Source organism: Melopsittacus undulatus, assembly GCF_012275295.1.
Source record: "Melopsittacus undulatus isolate bMelUnd1 chromosome W unlocalized genomic scaffold, bMelUnd1.mat.Z SUPER_W_unloc_10, whole genome shotgun sequence".
NCBI lineage: Eukaryota > Metazoa > Chordata > Aves > Psittaciformes > Psittaculidae > Melopsittacus > Melopsittacus undulatus.
In genome coordinates, this window is record NW_022993943.1 from 336,898 (window position 1) to 357,633 (window position 20,736).

Sequence of the window (20,736 nt, forward strand, 5' to 3'; positions counted from 1 at the left end):
AGATTCCCATGCCCCTCCACGCTGGTAGATCATGAGACTGAAAAGTCCTCGATCACAGTAAGCAACACTTAGCAACAACTCAAAACATCAGTGTATTATCAGCATTGTTCTCAGGCAAAAGTCAAAAACACAGCACTACACCAGCTACTAAGGAGAAAAATGACTGCTACTGATGAACCCAGGACAAATCCTTGGATTGATATTTTTTTTAAAGTCTTAATATTCCATTTTAGAGGTAAAACTCAACTTTTGCTGCTGAAATCCACAGGTTTAATCCTTACACAAACAGCATTATTTTCACATATTGAAGCCGACATCATGGGTAGTCAAAGAATATGTTTAATAAAAAATAATTAAACTTCCATTTGCTCTATAGAACATCATAGAAATTAATTCAATAAATTACAAATGACTTTTTAAGATGCTTGTTCAACTACAGAAAGCAAATTCAGACTACACAGAACACAACTGGCAAATGTTACAAATGTCCAAAAAAAAAAAAACCCTGGACTAAGACTTGGATCATGAAGCCTGAAACAAGGGATAGAAATACAAGGCGGTAACAGCTAAGGTTCTTTTAGGAACTACCAACACACGCTTTATCATCACCTTGGATATCTTTTTAATTTTAACTTCAGTATCAGTGTAATTCTACTGAGGTTTCCTTATAACCCTTAACTTTATACAACTATATTTACATATAGTTTAGCTGACAGTAGAACATTTTTTTCCCCTTCTAGTTCAAATAGATTAAAAATAAATCCAATATATTACGTTCAATCTACACCAACCTTCATTCTTTGAAATTGCAATTGCCTTATTACATAGAAAGAATCACTAGAATGGTAACCAAATTCACTTGACTATAATTAGGAAAATATTTTCTTTCAGAAATCTTATATAAATCAAGTTTTAGCCACAAGATTTAGTATTTGTTTTGAGGGGGAAGGGTGTGAAGTGATGGTATTGTTGACATACTCCATCAGCAAATTGATTTAATAACTGTTTGTAAAACTTTGGCTATTTCATAGTTTCATCCTAGTTAAATAAAAGTGCTGTATTACAAACAGCAAAATATGAAGTAGCACATTTTTTATTTTTTTTCCCCATGATGAAGAATTGCTACCCCCTTCTCTTGGCAGTTTTTAATTTTCACTATTGCTAAGACACTGCATAAAGGGCCAAAAATCAGAATACTATTTGGGAAAATATGTAACCAGCACAATCCAAATGGTACTTGTAGAGCTGTGTAATTACATGTAATACTGCTTCTAATAATGGGACTAGTCATTTTGCACATAAAGTTGTATTTCATTGGTAAAGTTCTTAATAAAACCCACAGTTTTACTGTACAAGCAAGCAATGGAACTATATCAAAATATACAGTTGTGTTTTTTTTTTATTTTTTTTTGTGTTGGTTTTTTTTTTATTTATCCCTTTGTAAAGATTTATCAATGACTTCTACTAGTGCCTGTATCTATTGTCTCTTAATACTTGCCTATTCTTAGACAAGGTCAACTGAAGTTTCAGTCAGCTCTGAACTTCGGTAAATGTGAATCTGGGCCTCGACTGTGACAGAGTAATAGCAGCTTAAGAAGTGTGAGGAATCATCACATATCAAATCTTAGACAGATATTTATATAGTAATTGTTCTAAGGATTTGGAATTAGACAGATTCCTTATGCCCTGTTACTGTGGTTTCTAAGAATAATTTGTCTTCCTTACTATTCAAAGTGCTTTTTCTTCAGTAGATAACTCAGCATAATATATGAAGTGATATACCAATAATGATTTTGTGTAATATTTAGTCAGATTTAAATCTTCAGAGAAGTTTAAACTCAAAAGGAGTTCAAAACTATCTATACTTTATTTACCATTATCAAAAACGGCAACTCCAGGAGGTTTTATGACATAAGACACAAATATAAATCTACACAAAGCAAACAAACAATTTTTACATGAAGTATGCAGTGCTGAAAGGTCTTTTCAGTGGCACTTTATGACAGTCTGCTTCTTCTGAGACTTGGGGAAACTACTCCTCATTTTGGGACTTGCAATTCTGCAGAGGGAGCCCAAAACTTTGCAAGGCGTAAACTAAACAGATCTACATGGTGTCAAGTAGTATGAGATAAAACAGGTTTTACTTTAATTTCCCCTTAGTGCTGTCAAAAAAGAACAGTTGTAATAAAGGGAAAAAAACCCAAACAAACAAACCCAACAGTCTTAACTCAGATTTTAACATGATATATAGGATGTCTTTAGAAAACAAAACCTGAAAACAAGTAATAGAAACCAATGTAAACTTCCTAAACTAACTCAGCTGAGGTAACATGTAGCCAGTTTAATTGGCTGATTTGGAAAAATCTTTCTTCTTTTAAACACACTTGTACCTGAATTGGAAACAGTAGTGCATCACAACACTAGAGCATTTTCATGTAATTAAAGCAATGGATGGTGATGTAGATTCTACAGCTTTCATGACATTCATTAGCTGCCCAATTTATTGCTGAGTTTTGATCTGTAAATTATAGGTGTCAAGAAGGCTGTAAAACTATATTCAAATTAAATCAAATATGCATAAAGTATTCTGTGTTCACTGCAAATATATTAAATATACAGCTCTTAATTGAGCATTTTCATAAAATTAACCCTCCAACAAAATTATAATGCCTTTTGTTGTAATTTTACACCATTGTGTATTTGATAGTACATACAAGTTCGGAAACTTATGAACTTCAAGAAATATTACATGCAAAACGTCTCTGAAAGCAGTTTGCACTTCTAAACAAATACTGAAATGTTCGGTTAGTAAATCATTGATGCACTCAACACTAGGTTATTTACAACAAAATAATTAAAGAATAAATTCAAAATCAGTTTATAATTTAAGTGCAGAGTCTGGGGTCAGTCTTCATCACTAGAATCTGAATCCTCAGATGAAGACGATGTACTATCAGATCCAGATGAAGCATCTGCTTTCTCTGAACCCTCATCTGTGCTGTTTTCATTGTGAGAGCTTGGTTCTGTTCCCCCTTTGTCTTCCTGATCTCTGACCCTAGAATTTTTCTCCTTTTCTTCTGTAAGCTTTGCTGAGCCTGTATCATTGCTTTCACTGTTCTGTACATCAAAAATATTAGACTGAGATTGGATATGAAGATTAAGGCCTGAAGTGAGAAGCATCCCTGGGTAAATTATATTGGACAAAAGTAAAGGGTTAAGAGAGAGGGGACTGGCAGCTGCAGCAGCAGAGGATGTTGAAGGAGAACTTGAAACAGAGTTTTCACCACCAGCATCTGTATTTTGGTCTTCTGTCCTTTCTTTCTTTGTATCTGCCTCCTTTGAATCACTTCCCTTTTTGTCCTCTGAAATAGATTCTGTAGACTTTGTCAGAAGTCCTCCCACGCCAAGCAAGTTTTGTAATCCAACCATCCCTGACAACAGCATGGGGAACATGGCAGCCATGTTCTTAGATTCTCCTCCAGCAGTTAAACCAGCCGGAATTCCCATTAATCCTGCTGTCACTTGTAGTGACTGCAGGTTTTGCTGTAAGGCCTGAAGACTGGGCAGATCCACTCCAGGAAGAAGTCCATTAGCTAGCACAGGGTTAACTGATATGCCTGCGGCAGAGGCAACTGCTGTAGCCTTAGCAATCTCACTTTTGGGGCGCCTTCCTCGCCGACTCACTTCTTCCCGCACAACAGGTCCAGTGAGAATACGGTCAAACATACCTTCTGGAAGAAACCCCTCCAAGAGACACGTTGGGTATTGTTAGTATTTTGAAAGCTTAAAGATGGAAAAGGAAAAGCAAACAAAAGACCCAAGCATACAATAGCAATATCAAAGATTATGCTGGTATGTTAGCACAGCAGCTTGATCTCCAGACAACTCATTGGAATTTGTGGTGACTTTGTGCTATCCCATCTCAAACAACTGAACACTCATTTCCACAGTGAGGTCCACACAGGTGTCTTCTCAGACCCTCTGCCCCTCTGCTAACTCATCCCTAGAGTCTTGTTTGCAGATCAAGCCAAATATAGCTAATTATAGGAGCAATCCCAATTCAAGATCTAACCCAGCGCTGCTTTACAGCATTACCACATTTAAATAATTTGTCAGTTTAACTAAAAAATTACTCAATTTAAAGTTAAATGTGTGACTACACACAGACCAACAATCTCTGAGCCCTTTTTATTACTGCTAGTGTCTGTTTAACACCCTATTATTTCACCTCATCCATAAATTTAAGAATAAATACTGAAGACTCAAATTCAATTAAAATGAGATTTAGAGCACTTCTTTTTAGGGCTTGCACAGTATTACTTCACCTCTGTAAGACCTCCTACCTAACAATGAAGAAAGAATTGTAGTGGATGCTAACATTCTCTTTGAAATGCACTCTTAAAAATTCCTCTTATAAATGGCAATCACAAGATCAACTATTACCTCGATAGTATAGTAGAGCCTTCTTTTTTTCCCCTCAGCAAATATCTCTAATTTAAACTAACCTAATGAAACTAGAGGAATTCAGAGCTCATGTTCTGTTTTTCTGTCCTGTGTATAACCACTAAATTCTAAAAGTAATTGTGCTGTTATTTATACCTCTATTCACTGCAGTCCAATCCTGTTCCTAGTTACCTATTTTTCTACCAGAATGCCCCACAAAGGTACTGGAGAGACTGGCATTTAGAACTTCATAGAAAGATTACAGGTTTTGTTGACAGTGAACTAGAAAAAAGATTTAACTTCGTCATTTCTTTGCCAGAGGCTGACAGTGTAGCATAAATATAATATACTTCTGATGAGTTATAGTAGGTGAGGAAATAGACTTTGCAAGAATGTTGACAAAACCATCTTCACTCCTGATAGACATGTGGAATGGAAGAGTAACTAGGTTACCCAGAAACCCTTTTCATTATGCAACACAACTTTTTAAAATTCAAAATATGTCCTTATCTTCAAGGCAAACAGGGAATGAACTCAGAACCATACACCACATTTGAGCCAATGACACTTAAAATGAAAGAGATACCAGGTATATAATAGTAGTAAAAAATAAATGTATTAATACTTTATTAAAATTTTGATCGAAGATAGTAATTTCTTAAAAGTGCACAATGAAAATTAATTAAAAGTAAAATAAGTATTTTAAATTATATTAATCTTCCCAACCGTAGCTTTAAGAATAAGAAAGTATTCTGTGGGGTAATACTTTTCCTAAAACCCTTCAAAGGCTACATTTAAGAGATGAGAAAGTCACAGTATTATAGAGCCTTCACCTAAATCTCTAATTTGGGGTTACCAGCCACTGTCCTTCTCTTCCTCCTACTCACAGCTGTGCCAAATAAACCAGTTTAGGGAACTGAGCTGGCAGAAAAAAGCTAACATTGACTCACATTCCACATTTAATATAATACCAGAAATTAAAAGTATGCCTTTTAGCATGCCTTTTTTCCTGTTTGCCTTATTGGTTTTTAAGATACATTTCATGCCATGGTTATCTTGTTCTGCAAATACTCACAGACTGTTTTACAACTTCTCCCCAGTCAGGAGCCACTCCATACTCTGGATTTTCTTTCAAGAACCTGCACAAATCCTTCAGAGGGGGAGCAAATGCACCCCCAACCTGGGAAGCAAAAGACAGAAGTCAGGAAATACTTCTCATTCAATAAGAAAAAGGGAGCATTCACACCTGACACTATTTTTTTGGCCTTTTATTACAGAACAATACAAATAAAGTCTCACTTGAAATTATCAATGAGCATGATATAGCTTTCCAGTGATTCTTCATGGTATATGTGCGATACTCTTGATTTGTTCTAAACCTACTAAACTCAAACTCATCTATTAAACTTATACTTTGCAACTTTAATACTTCACATTCTGAATAAAATTTAATAACAGAGATTATGAAAACAAGCAACAAATGGAAGAGCAACCACATGAATAGAGAACAATAGTGCCAGAGTCTTAGCAAGAAGGTTGTAACTACAATCCTGTTAAACCTTTCCTTTACCCACTAAACGAGTCCTATAATCTCAGTCAACTTGCAAAAATACTTCTATGAAGAGGCTCTGCTTCTCTTGTGAAATTATTTCTTGCATTTTTTTTTCCATGCAAAAAAAGTCTAAGATTGCTAGAGAGCATGTCCTAATGATAACATAAGCAGGAAAGTCAGCTTTGAAATTAATCAGAGATATTGTTCATACCCAGAAAAAAAGAAGAAATGGTATAAAGAAGGAAAAAGAATTCCAGTTTCTACAGAGCTTTCTCTATAAATTGCAACTTAAATTCACATTCTCTAGGTTACTTTAAGTCTCCTCAACACCTACTACTAAATGCAAAACTGAACTAAAAGAGAAAATGAGTCAAACTGAGTTTGGTGATGCAGAGAAGCATGGGACAGGTTATAAATGGGAAAACTGAGATTAATAAACTAGAAGAGTCTCAACTATGGTATGGAAATTTATTAGAGAAAAAAAGCCATCATGAAAACAGACTTTTACAGCAAACAGGGATCAAATCTCTTACTCCTTGATCATCAACTTTGAAAAGATTCCTCAGGGCATGGCACACTGTAGAACAGCCCAGAGCTGTTTTTCAAGAGACTAGTACTACACAGATTCCTCTCTAGAGCTGCTGTCTCAATGCACTTAAGAGATAAGAGACTAAAAATTCTGCCTAACCCTCCTCTACGGACAAACAAAGCTTTTGACCCTAATATAGCAACATAAAAACATTTCCTGCTTTCCCATCACGTGCTCTCTAACGCAAAGAAAAGTACACAGTATCACAAGAGAAAATGTTCCATACAGTGACATAATACCTCCAAGACTCCCACTAGACTACTGCTCTGGTACTAAAGCTACATTCAAAGGCGCAATCCCGTACCTCTGTCCAAATATGTTCAATAAACAGTCATACTCTGCATGCTTTTCTTGAATATTGACTTTTAGGCTTCCCCAAGGACTATTCTAACGCATTACGCCTTTCCCAAAATTTGATTACCTGTTCAAAAATTTGAATTCAACACCTGATCTCTAATCTTCTGCTTTTGGGCTTTCACACAAAAAATCCCCTTCTACATTTGTTCCCTTTACACTACCTAAACAATGTGACTGAAAACAGGTATGTATGGGGGAACCATAAACTTAAATGAACCAGAATAGTTAGGGTTGGAAAGGACCTTAAGATCATCCAGTTCCAACCCCCGTGTCATAGGCAGGGACACCTCACACTAAACCATGTCACCCAAGACTCCAACCAACCTGGCTTAGAACACTGCCAGGGATGGAGCATTCACAACTTCCTTGGGCAACCCATTTGTCATGGTTTGAGCATGTTTTGAGGGTGTTTTTGTTTAAGGTTTTTTCCAGCCAGGGGGAGGCCGGGAGGAAGGAGAGACAGGACACCTGACCCAGGCTAGGCAATGAGGTATTCCATACCATAGCACGTGATGCCCAGGAGGCATACTGGGAAAGAGAAGGCTGGAGGGGGAGAGCTCTGGAGAAAAATGGAGGAGGGAGCACATGGTGCTCGGCCGGGCAGGGTGGAGTGAGTTATGGGTCGGTGGCTGGTGGGGTGTTGTATTCTTTTCACTTGCTGTTTGCTGTATCATTATTATTTGTAGTAGTAAATGGCAGTAGGGGTTTTGTGTTATGCCTTAGCAATTAAACTGTTCTTATCTCAATCCGTGGGGGCTACATTCTTTGGATTCTCCTTCCTAACTCTCAGGGAGTTGGGGGACTTGGTTTAAACCACGACATTTTTGGCGCCCAACGTGGGGCCCGAGGGTTTGAGATAAGAACAGATCTGAGCGGATTTATGGTCTCTTGTCACAATGCTGATTTATTTGCTCTTAGAGGTTTTTCTCTGGATCTCACGGTTTCGGGATTTTGCCGGGTACTTTGTGTATGGATTGGATGTGTTTGTGTTTGTGTCGGAGGCTTGTAATACGGGGGGGCTCCGGCAGCAGGGGGGGATGGACGTGGCCGTGGACTTGGACTTGTACCAGGCCGTCCTGCTGCTCTTCGCCGTCCTTGTCCTTATCCTCGTCGTCGTCTGTGTGGAGCTGCGTGAAGCCAGGAAGGAGCGGCCCCGGGAGCTGCCGGCAGCTGAGGCTGCCAGGGAGAGCGGCACGGGGAGCCAAACGGCTGTGGCAGAGCAGCGGGAGCAGGCGGGGGAGGAGCGGAGCAGGGCGGTAGCTGAGCAGCGGGATCAGGCAGAGGGGAAGGTGAGTCCCGCGGCCGTTCCCGACCCTCCGACGGCCGAGAGTGTCCCCCGGAAGTTGCCCGCCGACCCCCAGCAGAATGCAGGAGACTACGCAGCACTTCCCAGCAAGGCAGAGGAGGAACCGAGTCCTGCTGCCGTTCCGAACCCCGCAGCATCCGAGAATATTCCCCGGAAGTCACCCGCTGAGCCCCAGCAGGATACAGGAGACCAGGCAGCACTTCCCAGCAAGGCAGAGGAGGAAGATCTGGACTCGGGAGAAGAGAAGCTGATAGTGGGAGAGCTGGCAAGCACGGCAGCTACATCAGCCCCAGTGACAAGTGCAGCAGCATCATTTGAGAGTTCTAACGGTTATGAATGGTTTTTGGGTGCCCTTGGGACCTGCCTGGTGATTGTAATAGGGGTCAGCCTGTTGGCACACATACAGAGTGTGTTCTATCCACAATCATTTTGCCTGATCCCAAAAGTTAAGCAGAGCCAGGTCTGGGTCTTGTCTAGGGTTAGACAAGGATATAGGAGCACCAGGAGACTGTTCCCAAGGCTGGACAGTCATGAGTGGCAGGGCATGTGGGACAGTATGGCCAGGTATCTGATCCACTGGGCCCCTCCAGTGCTTTGGAAGCATTGGAGGTGGAAGGCAGCTGTATGGAGTCCCCAGCAGCAAGCTGTAGAACTGCTGAAGGGGACGGTGAATGATTTTGAGCCTGGTGGGCCCAGATACTTCAGGCCATCAGTCCAGAGATGCAACATAGAGATGTTTCATGATCGAGGGGTGGACTTAAGAGTGATGGTGTATTGGAAATGTGAGATCTGGGCATGACGTGAATGGTATGGAATAAGGGGTGGATAATGTCATGGTTTGAGCATGTTTTGAGGGTGTTTTTGTTTAAGGTTTTTTCCAGCCAGGGGGAGGCCGGGAGGAAGGAGAGACAGGACACCTGACCCAGGCTAGGCAATGAGGTATTCCATACCATAGCACGTGATGCCCAGGAGGCATACTGGGAAAGAGAAGGCTGGAGGGGGAGAGCTCTGGAGAAAAATGGAGGAGGGAGCACATGGTGCTCGGCCGGGCAGGGTGGAGTGAGTTATGGGTCGGTGGCTGGTGGGGTGTTGTATTCTTTTCACTTGCTGTTTGCTGTATCATTATTATTTGTAGTAGTAAATGGCAGTAGGGGTTTTGTGTTATGCCTTAGCAATTAAACTGTTCTTATCTCAATCCGTGGGGGCTACATTCTTTGGATTCTCCTTCCTAACTCTCAGGGAGTTGGGGGACTTGGTTTAAACCACGACACCATTCCAGGTCCTCACCAACCTCACAGTAAAAAACTTTTTCCTTATATCTAACCTAAATTTCCTGTGTTGAAGTTTGAACCAATTGCCCCTTGACATATCACTACAGTCCTTAATGAAGAAGTCCCTCCCCAGCATCCTTGTAGGCCCTCTTTAGATACTTAAAGGCTGCTATGAGTTTTCCACACAGCCTTCTCACTCCAGGCTGAACAGCCCCAACTTTCTCAGCCTGTCTTCATAGAAGAGGTGCTCCAGCCCCCTGACCATCATAGTGGCCCTCCTCTGGACTTGCTTCAGCAGTTCCATGTCCTTTATATGTTGAGGACACCAGAACTGTACACATTACTCTTGAAACAAGGGGAACACAAAATCACAAAATGGAATATATAAACCTTTAGAATTAGTTTTAAGCAATGTTAAGTTCGATGGCTTTGTAACAGTAGCAGTGGAAAATTACTGAGGTGCATATAATACATAGAAAAAAATAGAGTAGAGATAGAGAACATACTGGCACAAGATAAATCGTTATAGCTGATGTGGTCTTAAGAAAAACAGTCTAGAAAACCAGGACGCAGGGATAAGGAGTATCTGGGAATAGCAGGTGTCCAGGATAGGTTACGGGTAAACTAACTGATAAGTAGGGGGATAGGAGGATTATTATGTCTCTGGTGCTAACGAACCAATTAAACTGGTACAAGCATCTACTGCGCGTGCTTCAGAGGCTGCCAGAAGTGATGAAGATTGTTGGAAGAAGTAAATGACCCTCAGAGACCACCACCACAATTCTGTACGCATGCGGGGAGCTTTCTGGAAAGTGATGTAATCCATACGTAACCTCATGAATATGTATGTATGCCCAGGGACTATATAAGGATGGCTTGTGTAGCAATAGAGAGACACACGTTAGGAGGAGTTATCCCCCGTGTCTCCTGGCGCCGCAATAAAGAATACCTGCTTGTCAGCTTGAAAACTTTGTTGGCAAGTTTGTTCCTGGAGTTTTCTTCGAATCACTCTAAACGAGGTCTCACAAGAGCAGAATAGAGGGGAAAGATCACCACCAACTGCAGGTCACACTTCCTTTGATGCAACACAGGATAGTACTGTTGGTTTTCTGGGCTGGAAGCATGCACTGACAGTCCATGTTAAGTTTCTCATTGACCAACACCCCAAAGTCCTTCTCTGTAGGGCTGCTCTGAATCTCTTCTCTGCCCAACCTGTAGCTGTGCCTGGGATTGCCCCGACCCAGGCGTAGGACCTTGCACTTGGCTTGGTTAAACTTCATGAGGTTGGCATTGGCTCACCTCACAAGCATGTCAATGTCCCTCTGAATGGCATCCCTTCCCTCCAGCATATCAACTGAACCACACAGCTTGGTGTTGCTACCAAACCAGCTTAGGGCTCACTCAATCCCACTGTCCATGTGCACATTCAGGTTAAGATGATCTCGACCCTAATCCCTTCATACAGTGTGCCTATGATCTACATTCTCACAATCCCTGCATCTGCCTTCCAAGACTTGGGTGGTGTGGTCAGAGCATTTGCCAGTGAAGACTGAGGCAAAGAAGTCATTCAGAACCTCAGCCTTCTCCAAATCCATGGTAGCCAGTTCTCCTGATAGCTTCTGGACAGGGCCCACATTGTCCCTAGTCTGTCTTTTAATTGCAGTGTGCCTATAGAATCCCTTCCTGTTATCTTTCACATCCCTAGCCAAGTTGAATTCTAACTGGGCCTTAGCTTTCCTAATGTGATCCCTAGCTTCCCAGACAACATCCCTGTATTCACCTCAGGCTGCCTGTTCTTGCTTCCACCTTTTATAAGCCTCTTTTTTTTTTATTTTTATTTTTTTTTCTCAGCAGCTCCTTATCCATCCAAGGGGATCTCCTGACCCTCCTGCTGCATTTCCTTCTAGCTGGGACGCAACACTCCTGAGCTTAGAGTAGGTGATACTTGAATATCAGCCAGCAGTCTTGGGCCCCCCTGCCACCTAGGGCTTTATCCCATGGAAACTTACTAAGCAGGTTCCTGAAGAGGCCAAAGTCTACTCTCTTGAAGTCCAGGGCAGTGAGCTTGCTGCATGCTCTTCTCAATGTCCTGAGGATCTCAAACTCAACCATCTCATGATCTCTACAGCTCAGGCTTCCCTGGAGTATCACATCTCCAACTTGTCCCTCCCTGCTGGTGAGCAGGAGGTCAAGCATGGCACCTCTCCTTGTCAGATCCTCTCTGCTTTCATGAGACCTCACTTGGAGTACTGTTCACAGTTCTGGTGTCCTCATCATAAAAAGGACATGGAACTGCTGAAGCAAGTCCAGAGGAGGGCCACTATGATGGTCAGGGGGCTGGAGCACCTCCCGTATGAAGGCATGCTGAGGAAGTTGGAGCTGTTCAGCCTGGAGAAGTGAAGGCTGCCTGGAAACCTCATAGCAGCCTTCCAGTATCTGAAAGGGGAGTAAAAGGATGCTGGAGAGGGACTTTTCATTAGGGACTATAGTGATAGAACAAGGAGTAATGGATTAAAACTTAAACAGGGGAAGTTTAGATTAGATAAAAGAAAGTTCTTTACTGTGAGGGTGGTGAGGCACTAGAATGGATTGCCCAAGGAAGTTGTGAATGCTCCATCCCTGGTGGTTTTCAAAGCTAGGTTGGTTGGAGTCTTAGGTGACATGGTTTAGTGTGAGGTGTCCCTTCCCATGGCAGGGGGGTTGGAACTGGATTATCTTAAGGTCCTTTCCAACCCTAACTATTCTATGATTCTAAGCATGGCACCTCTCCTTGTCATCTCCTCTATTACTTGCAAGAGGAAGTTGTCTTCTACACAATTGAGGAACCTCTTTGATGCCAGGATTTAAGCAATTCCAATGGACAATTTTCTAGGTAGGATGTACTACCAATGTAATTTTAATCATGTGCAGAAGTAGCAATGAAAGATATAAAAAAAATTTAGAACTTATGAGAATGTTGCTGCTTTGATCAGAATAATGTGTATTTTAGTGGCCATGTCTCTGCATTAGTCAATGACAATTTTGCAATAGATCAAGTGTTCAATTCTATCTGATATTTTCATAGTTGCAAAACATTTACTAGAAGATTGTCATTGACTTTCGTGCTCTGTGAGAAAGCTTTTCAACAAAACCCTTTAATCTGTACACAGTTGTTTAGCAAGTGTAGTATACAGAGTTCTTCATTTCAGGTAACTTTTCATTTGTGGAAAATTATAACAGTATGATAAATACCTTTCTTGCGTTTCTTCTGTTTATGAGCTGAACACGTTCTTCACCAGTCAAACTGTTAATATCCAGTTTATTAGGGTTTCGACAACGGTGTCTTTTTTGTTTGGGCCTCCCATCATGCAGCTGCATCCTCTGTTATAAATTAATCAAAAAGCCCAATATCTTTCTGGTATAACTGTTTTAAAAATGGTAAGATAGCCGTGCAGTCTTGAGTCAAGCATTCATTTGAAGTCACCATCTATTTCAAAACTTTTTTAATAGTCATACTAATTTACTAATCACAATCATGGAATATGCAGCCCAGTAAACTGCTGCACTCTGATGCCTCTACCCATTGCTCTGTTTTAATAAATTTTAGTTGTCAACAGTGCTTTGTCAGGAATGTTGCTACTGCTTTGTATTGTAATATCTTTATGAAGAAATAAGGTTATTATTCCAGATGTTGTATATATTGTTTTCTTACATTCTGTTCAACATTACGAAACCTCAAATTCAGATGTAACATCATGAGAATATCATACCCACACAAGCATCACTACCATAGCCCTGTAATACCGGTATGGTAAATTCTTCAATCCTCTTGCACATCACTAATACGTGATTACAAATTTTCAGCTCCCATCATCAGTATCATGGTAACATGAGTTTTCTTATCTAGATTATTTTTTTTAAGCTTAGGTGAAATTAGACAAAGATCAAATGTCTTTGTTTAGTATTGCTTTTCTTGGCAGTTGCATTTGTGAAAGAGAAGGAAGGCTTGCAGAGCTCAAACTATGTTAAAAAAAAAACCCAAAACCCCAGACATTTTCCTTTTCCTAAACAAAATAGAAGAACAAAAAAGGAATAATTCCATGTAACATAGAATACAAATCTAAATGCATTTTGCGAGAAATGCTTTACTATTTAGCTGAAGCAGAGCTGAAAGGAATACTCACAGAAATACAAGCTCCTGAATCTTCAACATAGCCAGGATTTTCTTTAAGCCACCTTTCCAAATCTTTTCTTTTGGGGGCATCATCACCTGCAAGCCTTGTTCCATCTTTTAGGTTAATAACAGGAACTGGACTCTCTGCATCAAGCATGCATTGGAACTGTGTGCGAGTGAGCACTGGATTTATTCCTGCAGCAACTTGACTGGAATTAATACCTGGATTAACCTGGAGAAATTCAAGACATTTGATTAAGTTCTCCATAGAAAACAAACCATCATTACTATATAATGTATGATACAATGAAGGTCAGTCCTGCAGATCATTATGCACACACTCAAGGACTAAGTGAGACTACTCATACCATAGATAACTCCCTTTAAGTCATTGTACAACCAGGTCCTGTGACAGATGTTACAGGAAAGGATGTTAGAAGGTGTTGCTAGGTCAAATAGCAAGTTCTTAAAAACATGTTAATTACAGTTCATCAAAGCTAGAATTAAACTTACTTTTTAAAAAGTTACAAGTACTGCATATATGTAACATTTACTAAAACTACCAGTTCTCATTTGTGTAGTCATGAGCCATCAGTGAAGAACTTCAGAAAAAACCCCAAAGCCAACAGTTTTTGAATAATAACATTTCTGTTGTATGTTGACAGCTGGTTATGCTCAGTAATTTGGACCTTATTCTTGGATACAAAATCAAGTTTACTTACATGATTAGGCTGTTTATTTCTGTTTATAAAAGCTACATCAACTCCCTCCACATTCTTCCTTCTTCCTCTTCTCTTTTTGACTGCAGGCTGACTGTCAGCTATGACTCCATTGGCACTGGCTGTTAAGTGACTGCAAGTACCTAATTAATGATGCAATAAAGTCAGTGTCAGATGCTTGAGCTATTTATAGAAAAAACATGACTGAATAAAAAAAAGGAAATAAAATTATTTGAAACAGTTCAAGTGCATATAATTTCTACTTGTAATATCTAACAGAAATTGTCTATTGTTTATGGCTTTTTAAAACACTGTTAGTATCAGGCTCTGAAAAGCCACTCTACCACATTAGTTTCCTATTACTGTCCCCCTACCCATTCCAAACAAATCTGTACAGGGAGGAGAGCTGTTAAAACCTGCTGACATCACACATACACAGAGGCAGACATACCTAGATACATGTTTATAACAAGACCTTAATGGTATATTGCGAAAGAACAAGAAAGTAAACAATTAAAATGAAGGGTAGTATTTTTGTTTAAAGGAAATGTTCTCATCCTTGCACGTATGCAACCTCAATGAATTGAAGTCTTTTAATTAGAAGCCAGCCTAAATCAAGTACCCAACTCTAGTAATTTTGATTATTTTAATACAAATTTTAGCTTCTTACTTTAGGTTCATTTTCATTTGTCAGTGTATACCTACTAATATTTTTAAAGAAAATGAGATATAAGTGTTGGCTATAAGCTAAAAACTGGTTCTAGACTATCATCCTCCACTGCTTTTTTGTGTGAGACACAGGAAAGAATATGAAGAGTGCAAACTGACATGGGCATACATCTCTAACTCTTCATCTTACAAATAAGCCACAGTGAGTTCAGAGTTAAACCAATTACTGTCAGGGTACAGTGATGCACAACTTCATTATTCAAATCTTCTTGTGGGGGTGATTATAATACAGAAAAGACATAATTCTAATAAATGAACATTGCTGTAACTGACACTGTGAGAGAGTACTCATGTGGTCCAACCTTGTGTCTCAACTCAGATTCCCAGTTTTCCTAACACACTAGAGAGGATTCCTTCAGACTACAGTTTAGAGCAAATAACACTGCAAACACCTCTCATCCACTGCCTGTACATGGAGATCACTTGAAGAACCCAGAAGATAAGATTCAAAAACTAACTTTTATGCCCTCTGACATTTTACATACCTGATTTGGGAAAGTTAACAAGGCTGGTTTCTGAGGCATTCTGGAGTTCAGCCAGGTAGTGCTGTTGTCCCAGTGCACCTTCCTCGCTTTCAAATGGCCTTTTCTGAGACAGTCCCTGCTTCTGAAATGTCAATTTCAAACCACCCTCCTGTTAAATAAATGCCAGGGTTAAAAGAGTCTATTCTGAAGCAGAAATGGATACTTCATAATCAGTATTCTCACATAACAACAGTTACTCCAGAAGAATTGAGGAAGAATGAAAAAATTGTATTAGACCTTAAAACAAGCCTGGCTTCTCCTCAATGTAAAAAACAAACCTGAACAGAAATTGCATGGAATTGCTTCTATGAATATAAATTTTAAATTATCTACTACTGTAACTGAAAAATCTAGACACTGAACAGCTGTCTACCTCAATAATCCAGTCTTAAAGAAATGCCAAACTCAATTACAAGAGGAAATTTTCATACATTTTTTTATGGGGTATGAACAGGTCTCAAACTACAGGTAAGAAAAATGTTTGAAGATTCTAGACTGCATGTAAAGTGGGAAATTTACATATAACCTTCTAAAAAGGCCAGGCTTGCTGGATAGGACATGCTGAAATGTCTTTAAAAAAGCCGAACAGAATAAATAGCTTTTATTACTAACCAGTCTTCTTAGAAACAGCATAAAATAGGCTGTCTGGAGAAGAATCAGAATGGCAAAACCTCAATTCAGAGAGAGAAAAATAGCAACAATTCCTTCCAGTGGCTTATGCAAATAAAAAAGGAAACCAACCCCAACAAACAAACAAAAAAACCCAACAAAAATCTCACCAAAAAAACACCACTACCTGTCAAAAAAACGCAAAGCAAACCCAAACACTCAATTCCCAGAAGCTGCAGACTCAAATACCCATAAACAAGTGTGTGAAAGAAGTAAGAGTGAGAGCAGGCAGCCACTTGCAAGTAAAGCATGCCTCACACCGCAATCGCAATCAGGTCCTAGAGCAATAAAAATAAACATACGTCATTGATTTTCACTGTAAACTCCTTTTCTCGTACATGCTTCTTCACCTTTGACATCTGTGGTGACTGATCATATTCTTCTTTAACACCAGCAAAAGGGAGTGTTGCTACACTGGGCTCACTGCAATATGCAGATACACCTGGGCTATTCAGAAGCTTGGTTGTGTAGAAAGAGGCCACCGTATTGCTGTCATAGCTTCTTCTTGATGAAGGCCATTTACCTTTCAAAAGTGTTTGACAAATACTGTCAAGCCGATTAATCATAACTCGATCCTAAAAACCAAAGAAAATATTTTCATGAGTAATGCTTACCAACACTGTACACATTACATTTATTATCTTCTAATTCTAAAAGGAAGGGAAATGACAACATTTTTAATCACTAGACTGACTTAAAAGATTTTATTTTCTAAATTCCTGGATTTGTACCAATTGCCTGTAAAAGTTTGTGAAAGTCACCCCTGTACTTAAATTTCACTACCTGTAAACAAGTATGCCATCGTTCTCATCACTTAGTGTTATCACATTTTCAAAAGTATACTTAAAAATTTCACTGATTTCATGAATTCTCATATGGAATCATATAGTTAAATTTTAACATAGAAGCTTCAGCCAGCCTATTCTTTAATGTGACTTAGGATCTTGCCATGTAGCAGAAGGAGTCCTATTACTATTCAAAAAGTTTTTTAAATATTTAGCTTAATTGATTTCTTGCTGTTTATTTTCTTACTTTTTTCTTGACTACTCTAAACAGTTCCTCTCACAGACTTAAGATCATCCAAATACCCTATCTTAAGTTATCTCACCTTAAACATCCTTCCTTTAGTTTTGTTTCCTATGTGCATGTTCTCTCTTTTACACATGCAGCTGTACAACCAATGTACAAAATGCTTTGTCATAATTTTACTTTAATTTACCATGAAGAAAATTTTGGGTTTTTTCCCAAGATCTCCCTACACCTCAGTGGTATGGTTTTAACATATTTAATGGAATACTAATGTCACAGCCCACCTGCCCCTCCAACTTTGGTTTTCAAAGTAGTATAATTAACTTGCCTTTGGCCAGTAGGATATAGCCATCATGTATCCACCTTGTAGGAGATAACTGGAATTTGGTGTCCCATTGTTCATCTGGAAACTGTCTTGCATCTCATCGTGTGTTGTACTCAGAGAGGCTACACTCTCTTCATCATATGCTTTTATATGACGGGTTCCTTCTGCTAAATAAAAACATTATCATCATTTGATATCGTAAGGAAGTTAACACTCATTGTAAGAGGTTCAGTGAACAAAACACAATGTTCAGAGAAAGTCCAAACACAAGCTAAACTGAATAACTGATCTTTCAGGTTTTTCAGGATGACTGCTGAGCCTTTCCTAGGCATGGAAATTCCACACATACTCCTGGTAATATTTCAAGAGCTACACACATTGAACATATAGCTATTTGAAAACAGACATGCTTCAGAGTAACTTGATAGACAGTCCTTACTTATTTTAACATACTTGCTTTGTAAGCTAACATACACTAAAATGTAGAACTAAACTGAAAGGAAAGATATCTATCACCAGGAAATGGCAAATCAACTGGGATACTACTTTAAAAAAAAACCAGCCCTTTTCATTTTCTGGATGGAATGCTGGATGTTCCATGTCTTGGACACATGTGCCTGTATCATGGAATTTTTCAATTTTAATGACAGAGGATTTCTTCTTAGTATCTTTCCAGTGTGTCCTCTGACTTGGTTATACTTATTATTTTACTTTTGCCTCTGTCCAGATAACAATGCAAGTTTCGCTATGACATAGGAAAACAATCAGGTGCTGAATGTAAAGGTAAATACTACATTGTCATGAATATGACTACTGAGGACAGTAGCTATGTATTGAGTCACATGAAAGACTCATCCCTTAAAAGATGGTTCAAGTGTGAGAAGTATGCCAAGTATCCATGGCCACTGTACCAGATCTGAAATAAAACCTGGGCTTAAAATTAAAATGCAGATGAAGTTAAGAGAATTTTTCAGCATTTACTGAACTTTTCAACACCAACTTACAGGAAAATAGCCACAAGAAAGACTGATTGATTTATGAGACACAGCAATCTGAGGATGACACAATTACTTGTCTGAACAGACTGACCTGGCAGAAAACAAACCTAATATTTGGACTTATAGCATATGTTATAGTATCCACTACCGAGATCTAAACATTTATGTTGTATAAGCATCCCTTTTCTCTCACTGTTTTAATATTTGCATACAACTGTTTCTTCTGAAAACATCCTTTCACAAAAACAAGTGAGCAAGAGTAGAAAAAACAAAGAGGGAAAACCAAAAGAATCTCTATATTGAAGAAGAAAAAGAAATGATAGTAGGGAATACACACAGAATATAGATTTCCAGAAAACATTAGCTGCTCAACTCTCCTCCCACATATGAACCACATGCACAGTAAGCTTGCTTAGAGCATCAGTCAACAAATACTAAGTACTTCATCCAAGGCACTGGTAAGAAGCAAAAAAAAAGCTGTACCCCTTAAATTCTTCCAATTCACTTGAAAAATCAAGCAAAAATGTTTATTTAAGTTTATTTTTGTGGGATTTAATATCCTTTTTTAGACATTTTTCTAGTAAGAATAAACTTGTTCAGTTTAAGAGTTATACTGCAGATTACACACATACCATGTTTCTGTGCCTCCTCTTCATCACTATCACTCTCTTCAGATGACGATGATGAAGATGATGATGATGAGGAACAAGATGATGAGGAACAAGATGATGAGGAACAAGATGATGAGGAAGAGCTAGAGCCTGATTGAGAGTGTGAACAAGATGAGGAAGATGAAGAGGATGAAGATGATGACCTAGAAGAACAGGATGATTTATCTGAGTCAGAGTCTGAATCAGAGCTAGAGTCAGATCCCCTTTTGCTGACTCTCTGTGTTTTGGAAGCTGGATTTGGAGTTAGAGGCTCTGTTCTTGCTGCCACCATGCGCCTGTCTGTTTCAGTCTTCACACTAGGTTTGTGATCTGTATTTTGTATTGGCATGCCATTTTTTAGACTCAAAGGTTCAGATTTCATTATTGTCTGTGTCTCCTCTGTAGACATAGATTCCTCTTCAGAAGACTGAAAATCCTCTTTCAGATTTTCATGTTTAGCTTTTGTGTCTTCAAAAGCATTCATTTTAGCATCTGACAATCTTGACTGAGGTATAAGAGGAGAAGCAGATAATGCCATCTGGTACTGATGCGAGAGTGGAGTAGAAGTCTTTGAGAGTGCCACTTTATTTTGATTATAGTTCCTCTGGGCAGACATAAATGAAAGTTCAGGATCACAGAGAATATGATAATCTGTCCTGCTAACTCCATGCTTAGCAGCTCCAATAAGTAAATCCCTGTCGTGAGTTCCACATTCCCACCAGACAGGTAAGTCTGGGTTTGGCTGGCATAGTTTTAGTCGTTCAAACAACTGTGGGTGTCTAAGGGCCTGTTCCCGCACTTTCCTTAGGAGTTCAATGCGATACAAAGTCCGAGAAGCACGCTCCTCTGTAATTGGTTGGATAAAGATTTTTGGGTCTACGAGTTCTGTATTAAAATAAAACAAAGATGAGAATCTGGCAGAAATAACTGCATCACAAATGAGTTGTAGAAGGAGTTGGCTTTAATTGGTTAATACATGTCTCCCCATTATAAGCTTTCCATTTTACACTTAACACGTTTCCTTATTTCCTTATCCCCCTTTTTAATATTGGAACACATGAAAGAAAAACCTTCTGAAGATAAGCCCTAACAACAGAAACTAAAGATAAAACTAAAAGTAAAATTATATACATATACCTTCTTTTGAGGGGAGACGACAGACTCTCCGGCACATTGACATAAATGCAGACAAGTACTTCTCTAAGCTCGCATCCGTTTTCTTATGTAGTCTAGCCATTGCTCTAAATTTGGTCCAATCAAATTGCCCCCTTTCTGGATCAAATACGACCCCAAATGTGGAGACAACTCTGTAGAAGTCAGCTTCTTCTCTTCTAGTCCATCTTGATCATCAAGAAGAAAAAAAAAAAAGTTGTCATTTTCTTAACAGTTGCTAGCTATTTTTAATAAAAGGATGCATTAAAA

At 39.2% G+C, this 20,736-nt stretch overlaps 1 protein-coding gene across 1 annotated transcript in view; it reads right to left on the bottom strand.

Moving 5' to 3' along the window:
- Positions 1 to 474: 474 nt before the first annotated feature.
- LOC117438203 (chromodomain-helicase-DNA-binding protein 9-like) overlaps positions 475 to 20,736 on the bottom strand; it is a 124,678-nt gene continuing 104,416 nt past the window's right edge. The window contains exons 29-38 of the mRNA XM_034073694.1: positions 20,452 to 20,654; positions 19,297 to 20,199; positions 17,670 to 17,830; positions 16,615 to 16,887; positions 15,605 to 15,752; positions 14,394 to 14,533; positions 13,682 to 13,903; positions 12,750 to 12,878; positions 5,519 to 5,623; positions 475 to 3,744 (exon numbers count right to left, since the gene is read on the bottom strand). Of these exons, the coding sequence (XP_033929585.1) occupies positions 2,905 to 3,744; positions 5,519 to 5,623; positions 12,750 to 12,878; positions 13,682 to 13,903; positions 14,394 to 14,533; positions 15,605 to 15,752; positions 16,615 to 16,887; positions 17,670 to 17,830; positions 19,297 to 20,199; positions 20,452 to 20,654 (3,124 nt within the window). The 3' untranslated portion in view covers positions 475 to 2,904. The remainder of the gene's footprint in view (positions 3,745 to 5,518; positions 5,624 to 12,749; positions 12,879 to 13,681; positions 13,904 to 14,393; positions 14,534 to 15,604; positions 15,753 to 16,614; positions 16,888 to 17,669; positions 17,831 to 19,296; positions 20,200 to 20,451; positions 20,655 to 20,736) is intronic.